The following is a 17,884-nucleotide window of genomic DNA, read 5'->3' on the forward strand; positions in this document are numbered from 1 at the left end:
GAACCTTGTCTGCAGCACTTCACCAATCAGGCTTGCATGTTGTCCAGCAGTTGGATGTGGCATTGATTCCTTCTGGGCATGTGACCTCATCTACAGCTTGAAGGAGCGTGGTGTAGCTTCCTGGTGCAGTACAGTCGCAGTGGTTGTCCATGCCTTTTCCTCATCAATCTTCAGCCTGACTTTGTCACCAACAGTAAGTGGTGGAAGAGGTTTGGTTGAGTACCTGCGATTGTAGTACTTTTCATAACACTGCTTTGCTTTTGCATCGTTCATTTAACAGCTTCCAAGTTAGGCCACATTGGCCGCAGGCTCTCTTTCAGGACTGGGAGTGTCGTGCGAATTTCTCTACCCATCAGTAGCCTGGCTGGAATCTCCTCATTAGTCTCAGTTATCTCCTGTACTTTGAGTGACACACTGCTGCAAAGTGTCCAACTTTAATACACTTCATGCATTTTTTCCTTTTGCATCATCATGATTGTCCACATCTTGTGCATGTTCCCTTTCTCATCTTTTCTGTGCATTTTTGCTAAGTTACCATTTCTTTTGTGTTCTTTTTCTTTCTCGCTGATTTTACATTATCCACATGTTCTGCGCTCTGCCCTCTGTATTCTGAGATTTTATTGATTCACAATGTCTGGCTGTTTCAATAGCAGTGTGCAATGTTAGGCCACTTTTCATTTGCAGTTTTTGTGACAATTGCTTATCATAAATTCCAATCACAATGCAGTCACGCATCTATTCTTCTTTCTGTGCTCCAAAATTACACTTTTTTACAATTACAAGGGACCCACTGGTCCCTTGTCCAGCATAAATGCTCCCTGGCCCGACACCTGGTGTGGTCGGGTACCATTGCAGGTCGTCTAGCACGCAGACCACGCTGATGTAAACGGTTTCGAATGGTCTGACGTGACACTTGGGTTCCTCTCACCTCCCTTAAATGTGCCTGGAGTTGAGTGGCATTCATCATCCGGTTCCGCAGGGCACTGTTCACAATGAAGCAGTCATTAATGTGGGGTGTGGCCAAAGGACGTCCACTTCTATGCCTTTCTGTGACTCTTCCAGTCTCTCTGTATCTCTGTCACAACCTGCTGATGACACTCTGTGACCCACTAAGCTCAGTGGCCACATCCCTCTGAGAACATCCTGTTTGAAGCCTCACAATGGTGAGGTACTGTTGATCAATTGTTAGGTGTGGTCTTGGTCTCATGATGTCAAAATGTGAACAGCATGATGAAGAGGACTGTTTAAATACCAATTCTAATTGAACCAGAAAATTTATTGGTTGATTCATGGATCAAACACCAGGTGTGAATTTTGCCATTAAGCTCCTTGTTAGAGAACAGCAAGTTCTGCAAAAAGTACTAAAACACTGAACAGTCCCTTAATTAGCCTTGGCTCAAGGGATTCAAAAAACACTGAATCACCTACAAACTGCACAGGTTGCTGCTACAAACTTAAATTGTTCCAACCAGAAGACACATGCACCTTAACTCCACCCACAAACCAAGAAGACTGACTTACCTTGATGGCTGTGTTGCAGTGTCTGAAAAAAAAAAATTGGTGCACTCGAAACCAGTGGGCACTGAAAAAGATTGGGGCCATGCTGTCCAAAGAGCTCCTGGTAGCATTGTCCTAGCCCATTCATCTCCAGAACACTAAAGACACCTAGGGCACACTGTGGCACAATCTTACTATATGTTATGCTCAGCAATTCCATTTTCCAAGTCGACTCCAGAGCCGAAGTGACCCTGATCGACCTTGTCTGGACTATTTTAACCCCATCATCCTGGGATTCCTCTAGCTGCACCTACACAACCCCCACCTGTCATGTCAACTCACCCAGTGGTACCTCTATTGTCGAATACATGACAACCTCTGTGGAGAGTCCCGATTCCTAACGAGTGACAGTTCCCCCAGAATACAGTAACCTCATGGAAGTTTTTAGTAAGGAACAAGTGACGCAACTTCCCCCTCACCTCCCTTGGTACTATTCCCTAGACTTGCTACCCAATGCCATGCCATTTAAGTGTTGGGTTTACCCTCTTATCAGGTCCAGAAGGCAAAGCCATAGAGGAGTATATAGAACAGGGTTCCTCAAATCTTTCCCTGGAGGGCCAACCGACTGCAGATTTAGCTCCAACCCTGATCAAACTCCTCTACCTGTGATTTACTAATGATCCTGAAGACACTGATTAGCATGCTCAGATGTGTTTGATTAAGGTTAGCGCTAAACTCTGCAGGAAAGTGGATCTTGTGGGCCAGATTTGAGGATCCCTGATATAGAAGAAGCCCTGGTGGCTGGGTACATCTGACCCTCTGCATCACATGCTGCCACAGGATTTTTTTTCTGTGGAAAAGAAAGATGGTGGACTCCTAAGATGTGATAAGCACCTACAACCTTATTTGGATTAAGGAGGGGGATAAATGAAAACCACCTTTCACACTACTAGGGGGCACTATGAGTACCTGGTAATATCATATGGCTTGACCAACATGCTCACGGTATTCTAGGATTTTATCAGTTAAATTTTCAGAGACTTGGTTCACTGTGTCAATATCTACATATATACTATTCTGGTCTGCTCTGCTGTCATGGAAGATCGCGTCCACCATGTCCACACCATTCTCAAGCTCCTTCAGCAACACAAACTCTATGCTAAAACTGAGAAATGTGAGTTCCACAGAAACACAATTATGTTCTTGGAATATGTAATCACATGGCACAGAGTAGAAATGGATCGTAGCAAGGTACAAGCAGTGACTGAATGGCCTTTACCTGCCACTATCAAGGAAATGCAATGTTTCCTAAGGTTTCCAAATGTCTATAGATGATTTATCAGGAACTACAGTTCTTGCCTCTCCCCTGACCACACTGCTCCGAACCTAAGAAATTTTACCAAATGAAAGCCACCAAGGCGACCTCCGAGAGACTTAAAACTTCTTTCATTGCAGCCCCCATCTTGAAGCCTTGACCCATGTGCACCCTTCATGGTGGCAGCAGATGCCATAAGCTGTGGTATTAGTGTAGTTCTGGCACAACACCATGGAGAGCCCAGAAAATTGTTCCCCTGTGCCTTCTACTCCAGAAAGCTAACACCCCCCAAAGCGAACTATGACATCGGCATCAGAGAGATGCTGTCCATCGAAGCCCTGGAGGAGTGGTGGCACTGGTTAGAGGGGGCAAGATGCCCATTTCACGTGATTACTGATCACAAAAATATAGAATACATCAAGAACACCAAATGCCTCAATGTGACTCTAACCTCAAGTTATCACATTCAGTCCAATGGGCAAGCTGAATGGCTTAACTAAGAACTTGGATGTTATTTGAGGTCTGTCTGCTCTTGTGAGAATCACCTGTGGAGTGAGTTTCTTTCCTGGACTAGTATGCCCAAAACTCACACATCCATTCTTCCACTGGACCCCCCCCCCCTGTTCAATGTATACTAGGCTACCAGCCCCTCTGTTCCCATGGTCTAGTGAACCCTATGCTGTGCCAGCTTTAGATTACTGGATACGAAGCCAAGCAGTCTGGAAAAGTGCCCATGTGTGTCTCCAAAGAGCTGTGTGGTGAAAACGCATTCAGACAGATTGCAGAATTTGCCCTCAACCCAAGCTCACAATTAATCTGACCCTTCAAAATCCTTAGGCAAGTCAACCCTGTCACCTACCACCTCCAGCTCCCACACTCATACTGCATATATCACCCACATTTCACATATCACTCCTCAAACACATCACCAAACTAAGACCCCCCCGACACAGAACCACCACCACCATTAGACATCAAATCTACCCATCTTACCTCGTTCACTCCTTCCTAGACTCCAGATGCTGGAGGGGTCTGCTCTAGTATCTGGTGGACTGGGAAGGACACGGCCTGGGTCAATGCTGTGGACACTCTTGTGCCCTTTGTCTGGCCCTGACCAACAAATTTCACCCAAACAGACCAGTTCAGAGACCCCATGTTCCTTGGGGTGGGGTTGGGTGATCTGTAACATCCCACCATGCAACCCGCCCTCCAATCCTCCAGAAGGAGCATCAGCTGAATACTGAACCACTTTTGGTTCGATTCCTGTTCACTTCCAGTATTCATTGACAGTTTGATTGATCCATTTGTGACTTACCAAGCCATTTCATATGCCATTGTTTGCCACTGTTGTGACCCAGGTTGGTTGTCTCATTTTTCTGATTTTTTCCCAGTGTTTGGATTTGTTTGCCGATTGTTTGCTAAATTGGTTATTGATTATATTCATTAATATGTTTATAAATATTACTAATATTAACATTAATCTGTTTTTTTGACTATGCTTTTGTATTATGGTTTGGATTTGTTTGTTGTGTGGATTATTAACTGCACAAGGATTCTATTCCATCTGCTTTGGGGGTGTTCACATGTAGATAAGGTCATAAACAAATGATCTCAGCCCAGGACAGAGCATGCTGAGATATATTCAAAATATATCACTAGTAAAGGGCAAAGGAAGTTCACAAGAAAAGAACCACTAGTAATGGGCAACAGTGAGTGATACCAAAACTGGATAGAAGATACACTCCAGCAAGTGTGTTTTTGCCCCGGGATATATAATCTCTTTGAACACACAGTGACTGAATAACCCCATCCCACCTGTGATAACCAAAGGGGTGGGAAAAATACACTACACCACTTACCAAAAAGCAGGGGCTTAATTCCCCCCCACACACACACACTTTTCAAAATCCAATTTGTGTGCCCTCCACTTTTCAAATTAGTTTGTTAGGATTATTAACCACATGCTGTCATCACCACCGAGGAACCGGACTAAGCAGGACACAGGAGTCTGCCTGTGTCGATGCGTGTGTCCACGTCCAGGAACATTGTGTGCATACTATCTCACTGAAAGGTGTAATGAACAGGTATCACGGTTGTGGCACAGTCACTGATGAAACACCAGAAGCAGCAACAGATGATTTTAATGTCATCATGGATGAAAAGAAAGAAAGGAGGTGTGAGCTTGTTGATTCAGTTAATTAGCTCAGGTCAGGATAATCATTACTGTAATATTTACTGTTCACACCTGTTGATGTTAGCCTAATGTTGACTGAGCTAACGTTAACATGCACTGTTGTCGCTAGGCAACTTCAGACTGTTAGCTATATATTTAATGCAGATTAGAATATTCTTACCATGAAAACAAGTACACATTGAATTGTGCATTTTCTCTCAGCAATGTATGACAAGCAGACTCTGGATGCTAGTTTAATGTTAGACTCAATATAATCATAACTCAGTGGTTTTCATATCAGAGGACAGATGAGGTGGACAGTTAGGATACATGGAGAGATGGGATTGAAGTTATTTTTTTATGTTTGTGAGATTGTGTGCCAATCTTGCATCCTGTGTACCAAATCAGTAGTATATCTATTGTGTTATCAATTTTCCCATCCTTCTGAATTACAGAAGTAAGGATTACAGATGGTTATTCCTAACCTGCTATAATACAGTGTTGGATGCATAAAATGATCTATTTTAGGTATTTGTGCTACACAGAAAATGAGCACCAGGAATGTAAATATTTTAATTTCTTCATTAACTAAGGGTGGTTGTTTATGCATGAAAGACAATTATTATTATTAGTAGTAAAGATCAACATTTTCATATAATTACATATTCATTTTGCTGCTGTCTATCTGCAATTGATATTACAAAATATTGATTCAGCACACACAGTTCATAAAAGCTTTTTGCTTTTTCCATTCTAAACACCTGCGATTTGGGGAATGTGTCGCTGACAAACAACCCTTACAACAAGCGATCTATTTTACATTTTCAGGTACAGCGGTTAATTTAAAATAAAAGTTTGTTTAACAGTACAAAACATTAATGGTGAACATTTTTGTCTTGGTGATCGGCCCCTATTGAACAATAAAGAAATTGAGACATTTTATATCACCATAGTCCGTAAATGTATGTAAATGCAGGAAATGGGATTTAAATCGAAAACATTTTCCTCCATTTTCTGCCTCTAAACGTTTACTTACTTCGTGAAATTCTGTTGGTCTTTTGCTCAATGCATGCTAATATATAGTATTCTATACATTCCCCTTATAATATGTATATACAATTTAATTATTGAATTAATACATTTTACTTTAAGCTTTTGTAGCAAATATATTTCTGGCCATCTATATAATAGATAAATTCTATTGCACTGTATCAAACAATTTAAAAACAAATATTGCTATTGTATATGTTCAGTATATATTATATATTTGATATATATATGATATATTTGATTTATTATTTAAATTTATAATTAAAACAACGTACTGTGGGTACATTATCACAATGAGTGAAAAGGTTTTTCATGAAAGAACTTTTATTAATGCAGAGTCTTTTTGAAATATTTGGAGAGTTATAATTAATTTAATGCACCTCCTAAACCACAGGTAAAACAGAGCATAAATAACTGGATTAATGGTGGAGTTAAGATAAAGTATGGTAATGAGTTTCAGAATTGTTTCTATCTGTAGTTCAATAATATTACCTAATAAACTGTAAATAAAATATGGAAGTAAACACACCAGAAACACAGACACTAAAATGCTGAGGATTCTAGCTGCTTTTCTCTCAGATTTCATGGAGTGTGAGGGGATTTTCTGTGTTTTAGGCCGTGTGTGATTATTAAGCTCTCTGATAGCAGTGGCATGTTTCTTAGCAATCACAAAAACTAGAGTATACAATATGATTATGACAGAAAGTGGAAATATAAATGTTATCACAAGATCAATTACAGACCAAACCTCATTCAGAATGTAAAAACATTCTCCAGAACGTGTGAAATTTCCACTGAAATACATGAGTGTTAAGATATAGACCCACACCACACACCAGCCAAAAATAATTACAACACAAGTGATCTTCACAGAGACTCTGTTCATGTAGAAAAAGGGGTTTGAAAGAGCCAAATACCGATCCACGGCAATCAGCGCAATATTATAGACTGATAAACTTAAGAAGAAACCACTTATTATCAAAAAGACGGCGCAGAAATCTCTCCCAAAAATCCAGCATGACTCGATTGTCCAGATTAACATCGGCAGCATTAAAAAAATGCCAACAAAGAAATCCGACACAGCCAGAGAGAGCACCAGCATGTTGGTTGGTGTGTGAAGCTGCTTGAAGTGAAGAACAGAGATGATGACCAGCAGATTTCCACACACTGTTAGCAGAACCACAGCAGCTGAACACACGTACAGTAAGATATAAACTGCAGGAGATACAGATCTCTCTGGACAGGAGAAATGCTCACAGCGATCAGACTGATTAAACTCCGTCAGGTTCATGAATACAGCATTTGTAACAGAAAATAAAAAAATCATAATTATAAGACTTATGGCTCAGAAGCGCTGGTGATTTTATAGTTGAGAAATTAGTCACGCCTCCCTAATTTGAGTGACAGTATAACAGATATGATGTCATGGCTTGTTGTAACGAAAGGTCTAAACTAAATATCTACAGAATGTTTCACGTGCTTTTGACTGGACTGATGGGACTCGTTTGGTTTTGTTTGACTTATGTAAAGGTACATAGAGAAAATATGCCAGTTAAAAGTAGATCACAGCATTTAGTTAATGTTCCTGAACCAGAAACTTACTCAGTTCCCAAGCAGTTTTAGACTTTTAACACGTGGGTTGAACATGGGTGGCATGAAGGGACACCTTATGTGAGGCCTCTGCAGGATATAACTCTATAATTCCTGTCTTGAGGTCTTCAGGGGTGTGGCATTTTGTACAAGATCTGAGGCTAGTAAATGACTGTGCTTTTACCCATTTCACCTAGTGCTTTACACAACTAAAATACTGATTTTTCACTTATTTTCAGTCAGTGATCTAGCTATGGCTTTTGTCAGCATTACTGTAAACTTGTCAGTATTGATTTACACTTAGGGACTTGCGGTTATGTGAGGCCTGTCATCATGAAAAGTAAAAAACAAAACAAAGAAAAAACTAATAATGGTAACATAAAATAAATTTGTACAGTGGTCTGTGCTATAAATTTGTTTTCTGTATGATTTCAATCATTCTGATCATTTTTATAATCAAAATTGCTGAATTTGCGCATTTCCTGTTCAAATACAGGTGAGAAACATGAGCTAGGAGCCTAACCTCACCTCGTTTGATGCATGCAATTAGCACGTGTCTGTCTCTCTGTATGTCACCAATATAATTTTTGCAGACACGTTTATTATACACCCAGACAATCCACAGTCTAGCTAATATATTTAAAGAATGTGTGTGACATATTTAATCTTGTTGATCAGACATAAAACTGTAGTGAAAAGGCACAAGGTGAGGCAGACTGTACTGTTCTGCACTGAAAGGGGTCAGAGGTGAGCTCAACAGGTGCTTGTTGCAGCTGTTCTTCTACGCAGAGGCTCCATGCGGCAATAAGATAGTGATATCAGAAAGTCTAGTACACTGCAGCCATCTATTAATTTCTCTTTTTTGTTCCTATGTTTTTTGTGACTACCAAAATGGAAGATTATATTGTATATCTAAGCTTAAAAAATTCTCAAAACTGGCCTTTCAGTCAAATCAGGAAGCTAAATAACGGAAAAGACCAACACTGGAGTTAAAAGCATTGATTTTAACTATGAGACAAAAGATAACTTGCTCTTTTCAAATGGAGTGGCTAAAGTAAAAATGTAAACTTTCTTGAGGTGATTTAGTGGGACAGAGCTTTTTTTAATCATTTTATTTTTTTAAGTCATTTTAATTTGATGCTACTCAAGACATGGAAGATAAACAAACAAAATGAAGATCATTCTGCAAATGAATTTAGCATTAACCCTGCAGCAGCAAAGAATACAGAAGAATAGGTCTAGGATGCTCTATTTCCATTCTGTGTATCTGAAATTGCCAACAACATTTTTATTTATATTGAATGAGTATGAGTTGTGGAATTGCAAGGGCAAATTTAGAGCATATGGAGGGCACATAGCAAATGCACGATCTCTGCTTTCTCTCACCACTATAAATGTAATGTTCTTTTGTAACCAAATATGTTGTAACCAATACAAATATGAAGGCTGAGAATCAGCCCGTCACCATTTCTTACTTAATAAGTTTTGACCTTGACTCGGTGAGGGAATTGCTCGAGTTGCCTAAACTTGACTGTGATAAGCAAGGCTTTTCCCCTCACCTTGCGGCATCTGTGCGTGCCCTGACGTGCTTCTAACACACCTTGGTTAAATCTTCTACCGGCTTTTATCCATTTACACAGTAACAGTATGTCTGCACCAGAATGTGAATCAGCCGGTCAGGAGCAGATAGGGCAGATTGTGGCGGGTGAAGCCACGGCCCTTGAGAAACATGAGCAGGCCCTTGCAGCCTTTTTTACTGATGTCCAGGGAATCTCAGCACAGCTGGGGCAGATTCAGGGTCTTTTGCCTGCAGTCCCAGGGTGCCTCCACTGCTGGTGGTGCCCTGAGCGGAACTTGTTAAAAAAACACACTTGCCCCTTCAGCCCTATGCCGGGCAATCCAGGGGGTGCAATCCATTTATTTTGCAGTGCTCTCTTGTATTTGAGATGCAGTCCTCCCAGTTTCCAACAGAGAGGAAAGATAGCTTATATGATTGCCCTCTTGACTGGTAAGGCTCTGGCTTGGGCAACTGCAGTCTGGCAACACCGCCTACCTGACCACCCCACTGTCTACACCTTTATCACAGCCCTACAGAGCACCTTTGATCACCCCTCCAGAGAAAGGGGCCTGACCTCCTCTCTCCTCCGGATGCAGCAAGGCATACGCTCCATGGCTGCATATACTATCAAGTTTTGAACTGTGGCGGCTGGCTCAGGTTGGAATGAGCAAGCCCTCCAGGAAGCTTATGTACAGGGCCTTTCAGAGGAGTTAAAAGACGAGCTGGCAGCTCGGGACCCTCCCAATGACCTGGAGACCCTGTATGAGCTTGCTATACGCTTGGACAATCATCTTCAGGAGAGATGGTTAGAGCACCAGGCAAGTGAGGAAACTCAACTTAGGCATACCTGTAGGCAAGGATGCCTAGCCTCTCCTGGGGCTCTTGAACTGTCAGAGACTCCTCCAGAACTCATGCAGTTGGGGGTCACCAGCTTACCAGGGCAGGAGAGATCTGCTACCCGAAACCCATTCCTGCCTCAGGGCTCAAGCCAGCAACTCACTAGGAGGCAAGAGGTCTGGGCTGGTCCTAAATGCGACCACTCGCACGTCAGGCCTATGTCTGCCGACCACCCTTCTTTGGGGCAAGGGCAGACAAGCGGACCTCTGGGTCTTTATTGGCTCGGGGTCCACAGGTAATTTTGTTGACAAAGGAGTGGCCTGCCACCTAGGCTTATCACTAGAGGGCCTGTTGCATCCATTACCAGGTCTCTGCCCTGGATGGGTGACCACTGGCCCTCTGGGCCGATAATTTCCAAGACAGCCTCTCTTACTTTGCGTATAGGGCATCACACAGAACTCATTTTTCTATATGTTACTAAGGCTTCTGAGCTCAGCCTTATCCTAGGTTTGTCCTGGTTGCAATTACATAACCCAGGTGAGGGGCAGAAAGCTTTTGAGGCCCTGAAGCACAGGTTGACTTCAGCCCCTGTCCTTCGGAGGCCCAATCCCAGTGCTCAGTTTATAGTGGAGATTGACGCCTCCAACCCTGGGGTGGGAGCAGTTCTGTCCCAATGTTTGGGACCAAAAGGGGAACTGCACCCCTGTGCATATCTCTCCCACTGGCTAACTGTCCCTGAGAGAGACCTTGATGTGGGGAGTCATGTTCTCTTGGCCATTAAACTGGCCTTGAAGGAATGGGGACGCTGGCTGGAGGGAGCCAGGCTGCCATTCCTCATCCGCACTGATCCCAAAAACCTGAGCTATATCCAGCAGGCCAGGGGGTCTGTGTTCTCTGCCCACTTTGACTTCACATTGTCGTCCAAACCAGGGTCAAAGAGTTTCAGGCCAGAGGCACTTTTGTGTCAGTAGGACCCTCCATTACCTGACTCCAACCCCCAGCCCATGACTTCCTCTTGCAGGGTAGTGGCATTCAGTTCAATTCAATTCAAAGATATCTGCCGCTGCAGGTTGAGCTCAGGAAACTGGTCCCTCGCTCTACTGGTTGATTTAAGATCCTGAGGCAGATAAGTCCGTGGGCCTACCATCTGGAGATTCCTCCCTCTATGGGGTTTAGACCCACTTTCCATGTGTCTAGGCTGAAGTCGGTCCTCTGCATTCCCTGGGCACCTACCACTGAGCCAGCTCCTCTTCCCCGCCCATCGATGACGGGTCTCTGGGCTTTACGTTAAGGTCGACCTTGGGACCCCATTGCCACCACCAGGGCATGCAGTATTTGCTTGACGGTGGGGTCTGCTCCAAAAGGGAGTGCTCGTGGGTGCTGGTTTGGCACATCCTGGACCTGGATCCCATTGGGGACCGTTGCGGGGATGGAGTACTGTAATGTCATGAGGTACATGAAGACAAGAAAATCAAAACCGTTCAACATATGTTCAATGTAGTGACCATTTAACAAGTATATTGTAATACAGTTAATGTCAGCTTTATCTCACATTTCAGTTGTGAGGTATTTTGTGTATTTTAGGCCGTGTCTGAATAAAAACCTGCCACCACTATCAGATCAGATGTACAATTCAGGTCCATGGGTTGTTCTTCTGGAACAAACACAGGACTGAAAACATAAGTGAAGGAGAATACTCACCAAAACAACTGGTGCCAGTAAGTATTCATAAAATAAGCCAGTTACAGTAAGTTGATCAAAGCATTTTGCTAATGTTCTTAGGACCAAAAAAACATACATCTGGTCCTCAGCCTTTTCAGAGTAAGAAGGCTTTATTTCACACATTACATTATAGCACAGTGGAATTCTTTTGATAAACATAAACAGTCATGCCACAAGTGAAATGTAGAATCACTCACCATTTTGCCAGAACCATTTAACAGAAACTTTGAATGCTTAGGATTAGGGTTAGGTGACACTGCATTTGTTCTGTAAAGATTTTGGCTGTAAGGAGGTGTCATATAAATTGCATTAATATACTTTGGCCATATACTTTCCCTTGTAGTTGTAACATCTCATCTGACTTCAGAGCATCAGTGGGAGCACCTCTCCCAAATTCTGAAACACCTATGAAGAACACTTTTGGGATTTTCAGCTATTTTAGCAGCGAGCACAAAGTGTCATTCTTGTTAGATGTACCAATCCTTGTAATACCTTATTCTATTGTGGAATTACTGTGTATGATCATTACTACACATGGCTACCACACATGGCGCTCAAAGGACAAGTTTGATGGCTCTGCAGATCGCTGTCATGGATTTCTCCATGACAATTTATTCGCCCATCAGCCGGTATACAGGGAGGAGGTTACCAAGTGTGTCTTTGTACTATCATTTCTGATGGGGAGAGCCTGGGCTTCAGCATTGTGGGACAGCGACACCCAGGTAAAGTATTCCTTCACCTATTTTGCTGGGCTTATTCACAAGGTGTTCGAGTATCAAACAGGAGGTCAGGACATTTTGGTACAACTATTGGAGTTATGCCAGGGCACCAATTCAGCCACAGACTATACTGTAAAAATTCCGCACCCTGGCTACCCAGAGCGGTTGGAACAGCACTGCACTTCTGGCTGTGTGCTGTCAAGGACTCTGCCCAACCCTCCAAATGGAAATGGCATGTCGTGATACCAATGTCATGCTTTCCAGCTTCATATCAACAGTCATCCGCTTTGATAACCTCCAGCATCAGCACCGTCTAAGCACCCATGCATGCCTCAATGTTTATCAACACACGAAATTCCTAAGCCCTAGGGATGAGGGACCAGAACCCATGCAGCTAGGATGAAGCCGGGTATCAGAGGAGGAGAGTCAGGATCATGTCCAGCAGCAGCTATGCTTCTACTGTGGAAAGCCAGGTCATCAATTGTTCACATGCCCTGAGAACCTGTCTACTTCTAAGGTGGGGGGAAACTGCTTAGTTTCATGCTTATCTCTGCCTGCCAAGATACATTATGCTCATGAGTGCTTTGTTGTCTCAGTGTTAGTAGATTCAGAAGTGGCCATCAACTTGATCAACATCGACCTCGTAGAGGAACTACACCTTCCCACCATCCCTGCACCAACCCTCTGTAAGTGATGGCCGTCAACCCATCGAGAAGAAATGTCTCACCCACCAAACCCAACTGCTTACCCTCCAAATTGGACTATTCTATCATGAGGAACTCACATTCTATGTTATCTCCTTCTAACCCCATCATCTTGGGTTTTCCCTGGCTACAATGCCACGACCCCCAAATCTCATGGAAGGAGGAACAATTAAAACATTGTATGGACACCTGCTTCCAAAACATGGAGCCACATCCCTGTCTCACTACATCAGTTGAAAGTCCAAGGACCACAGCAGCTTTGAACTTCCTACGAGAATACCACAAACTCCATGAGGTGAGAAAGCAACCCATCTCCAACCAACTGCCCCGGGACTATACTATAGACCTTCTACACAATGCCATGCCACTCAGGAACTGTGTCTAGCCACTCTCTCTCCCAGGGAGCAAAGCCATGGAGAAGTACATAGAGCCGGCTACACTCAGTTCTCGACTTTCTCTGCAGTGGCTGGTTTCATTTTTGTCGAGAAAAAGGATGGAGGCCTTCACCCATGCATTGATAATAGGGGTTTCAACACAATCACCGTGTGCTACCACCATCCTCTACCCTGGTGCCAGCCACCTTAGAACACTCTTTTTCTAGTTTCATAACACTAGAGGCCACTATAAATACCCTGTAATGCCCTACAGATTAACCAAAGTTCTAGCAGTTTTTAAATCATTTATCAATGAGTTATTCAAAGACTTAATGTACAAGTACGTGATTGCATTCATTGACGATATTCTTAGCTACTCCTCCTCCTACATGCCTTCTTCAAATCCAGTTATACTACAAGGCAGAGAAATGCAAGTTCCACAGAGAGTCTGTCATATTCTTGGGAAATGTTATTTCACACAAAGGGGTCGAAATGGATCAAAGCAAAGTACAAGCTGTCACCAAGTGGTCAGAGCCCACCACAATCAAGGAACTACATTGCTTTCTAGGGTTTGTCAATTTCTACAGAAGCTTTATACGAAACTACAGCACCATCACCACCCCACTGACATCTATGCTAAGGGGGAATCCCAAGACACTGTCATGGACAGATCAAGCCAGAGCCGCATTCAATGGACTCAAGCACAGTTTTACCACAGCCCCCATTCTCTGTCACCCTGATCCTGACCTTCCCTTTCTGGTCGAAGTCTCGCCAGGCTCATTGGGCTCTGTTTTTTACCTGCTTTCAGTTTATTGTGACATATCATCCAGGTACAAAGAATGGTATGGCAACATGACCCCATGAGCACATCCCTCTAGCCAGAACCGATTCTACCTCCATCCGTCATACTGGCCCCTATTTAGGAGAACCTGGTGGAAGACATTCAACTAGTGCACATTGAAGAACCCCCACCACCAGCCTGTCCACTGTCTAAGCTCTACATTCCAACATTCCAACCTTCCAACCTTGCTCCACCTCCCTAGTTCTGGTCATCCTGGTATTGGTAGGCCTTTTGCAACCAGCTTGGAATCAATATAAGCCTTAGTTCTGGATAATGGTCAAACTGAATGTCTGAACCAGGAGATTTCTCTGTTCGTATTGTAGCCGTGAACAACACCGCTGGAGTGAGTTCCTCCCCTGGGCTCAATATGCCCAGAATTCACTCACGTGTTCCTCCACTGGGCTCACGCCATTTCACTGTGTCCTTGGTTACCAACCACCGCTGTTTCCATGGTCAGGTGTACCCTCAGACATGCCCGCAGTGGATGAGGGGTCCCAGAAAAGTCAGGAAGTCTGGGAAAGGGCACATGTTCATCTCCAATGGACCATAAGGAGACAACGAATTCAAGCTGATCGATGTAGATGCCAACACCCTAACTACCAAGTGGGACAACGAGTCTGGTTGTCCACTCAAAACCTGAGAATTTAACTGCCATTTTGAAAGCTTAGCCCTCGGTTTATCAGCCCCTTCCAGATAATCTGCATTCCACGTGAAGTATCACTCTTATTAGACATACCAAGCCTTGGAATATCTTATGCTATTGTGGAATTACTGTATATGATCATTGCCTGTTGTTTCCTGATTTCAAATTCATTTTCGTGCTTTCAGTTTTGGTTGCTATAGTGGTTGCTTTCCGATTTTGAACTTTTGCCTCGTTTCACGATTCATGTCTTTGTTTGTCGATTTCTAATAAACTGCAAATGGATCCTACATCACAGCTACTCCTCACTCTCTCACAATTCACTTCCCTACTACCACTAAAATAAAAGAGCACTTATTTTTTCTGCCTCATCCTCTTGTGTGTTTCCACTTTGCCACTGAACTGTGTCGCTACAGTGTTGGAATATGTAAGCATGAGCACAGCAGGCTCTCTCAGTGAGTATGTACATGATATGCAGGAGCAGATTGACAGATTGAGCCTAGAGTTCCAGTTAGGTGATCAGGTACATTCTCCTGCCTTCTGTAAGTTTCTGGTACACAGTCAGGGCCCATGCAAGAACCACTGAACTAGTTGACCAGCTCACTGATGTCTTTTCATCCACTGCTGAGGTTTAGACTCCTAGGTTCCAGAGGCCTGTAGTCACGCTAGTGAGGAGGATGACATTTAAATGGGCATACACAGCTATTCCAGCATAAGATAGGGAGTACAAAAAGCACAGCAAACAGGTGAGCAAAGTTACCTGGCATCCCATGTAATTAAACATTGCTACTTATTATTCATGTTGAGTACTGTATCTGATTTGCTGTCTGTCTTAGATTGTCACACTCTTGATCTTATTTTGTGCTATGGGATCAGACACTGTCTCTGTTTATGGATGTCAGAGTGGTATTTCTTATCATATGCTTATTGAATTATTAAAGATTCAGACTTTCCTCCTTGTTCAGCATGCCGTTCAGTGTTGTTGCATCTATTCATGAATTAATTTCCACAGAGCCTTCCTGAAATTCCCTCCGTTTCTCCCCTAACTCAGTGCTATCATCTCATGGCTTATTTTGTTAATTAGCCTGTGATGCTTCTGATTCTTTAATTTGGTGCATATATTACTTCAAAACTGTTATTTTATTATGCTCAAAATGGTGGTATATAAAAAAAATACTTCAGCTTTCTCACCTGGCCAAAATGCTGTATTATAACTGCAGATCTGTAAAACACTTCAGTCTGTGGATTTGCAAATATAATGTATGATACTATGCATTCGAATGATCAAGTAAAAAAAAAAACATTAGCATAAACAACATGACTTGATAAAAAAAATTATTCTGTATCATCTCAAAAAATATTTCAATTAGAAAATTACAATTTAAACATAAAATCTTAAAATATTCAGTATAAAAGTAAAAATAAATCTTTCCTTGGTGAAAATCTGTTGGTCTTGGGCTCACTGCATTTTAATTTGTAGTATTTTATATATTCCTCTTAAAATATGTACAGTATATGCATTTTAATTATTGAATTAATACATTTTACTTTAAGCTTCTGTTGCAAATCTTTTTCCCACCATTGATGTAATAGTTAAATTTTATGCCACTGTATAATAAATAATTTAAAAACAAATGTTGCTACTGTATAAGTACAGTATATATTATATGATATACTTGATTTCTTATTGTAAATTATATATATATATTAATTTAATATTAATATATATATATATATATATATATATATATATATATATATATATATATATATACACAATATTGTAAATATTTACTGTAGGAACATTATCACAAGGAGTGAAAAAGGCTTTTCATAAAAGAACACTGATTAATGCAGAGTCTGTCTGGAATATTTGCAGAGTTATAGTTAATCTAATGCACCTCCTAAACCACGGATAAAACAGAGCATAAATAACTGGATTAATGGTTGAATTAAGACAAAACAAGATTGCGACAGTTTGAATTGTTTCTATCTGTAGTTCATTAACATAACCTAATAGACTGTAAATAAAATATGGAAGTAAACACACCAGAAACACAGACACTAAAATGCCGAGGACTTTAGCTGCTTTTCTCTCAGATTTCATGGAGTGTGAGGTGATTTTCTGTGTTTTAGGCTGTGTGTGATTATTAAGCTCTCTGATAGCAGTGGCATGTTTCTTAACAATCACAAAAACCTGAGTATACAATATGATTATGACAGAAAGTGGAAATATAAATGAAAATACAAGATCAATTACAGTCCAAACCTCATTCAGAATGATAAAACACTCTCCAGGACACAAAAGAAAATTCATGATGCTTCCATTGAAATAAGTTACTGCTAAATTATAGACCCCCACCACACACCAGGAAAATACAATTATAACACGAGTGATCCTCACTGAGACTCTGTTCATGTAGAGAAAGGGGTTTGAGAGAGCCAGGTACCGATCCACAGCAATCAGAGCGATATTATAGACTGATAAGACTGTGATGAAACCAGCAAACAACCAAAAAACTGTGCAGAAATCTCTCCCAAAAATCCAGCATGACTCGATCGTCCAGATTAACATTGCCGGCATTACAAAAGCACCGACAAAGAAATCCGACACAGCCAGAGAGAGCACCAGCGTGTTGGTTGGTGTGTGAAGCTGCTTGAAGTGAAGAACAGAGATGATGACCAGCAGATTTCCACACACTGTTAGCAGAACCACAGCAGCTGAACACACGTACAGTAAGATATAAACTGCAGGAGATACAGATCTCTCTGGACAGGAGAAATGCTCACAGCGATCAGACTGGTTAAAATCTGTCAGGTTCATTAATACAGTACTTCTAAAAGAAAATGTTAGTATAATAAGT

The 17,884-nt window shown here is 41.9% G+C and overlaps 2 protein-coding genes across 2 annotated transcripts; both read right to left on the reverse strand.

Annotated features, from left to right (window-relative positions):
* Nucleotides 1-6,345: 6,345 nt before the first annotated feature.
* Nucleotides 6,346-7,326, reverse strand: LOC131355238 (trace amine-associated receptor 13c-like). Its single transcript, XM_058393552.1, has one exon. The coding sequence runs from the start codon at nucleotides 7,324-7,326 to the stop codon at nucleotides 6,346-6,348; it is 981 nt and encodes a 326-aa protein (XP_058249535.1).
* A 9,525-nt stretch (nucleotides 7,327-16,851) lies between these two features.
* Nucleotides 16,852-17,844, reverse strand: LOC131353888 (trace amine-associated receptor 13c-like). The gene has a single exon (XM_058390968.1). It carries the CDS (start codon nucleotides 17,842-17,844, stop codon nucleotides 16,852-16,854), a length of 993 nt encoding a protein of 330 aa, XP_058246951.1.
* Nucleotides 17,845-17,884: the final 40 nt, after the last annotated feature.

The sequence above is a fragment of the Hemibagrus wyckioides genome, linkage group LG06 (assembly GCF_019097595.1).
Source record: "Hemibagrus wyckioides isolate EC202008001 linkage group LG06, SWU_Hwy_1.0, whole genome shotgun sequence".
Classification (NCBI taxonomy): Eukaryota; Metazoa; Chordata; class Actinopteri; order Siluriformes; family Bagridae; genus Hemibagrus; species Hemibagrus wyckioides.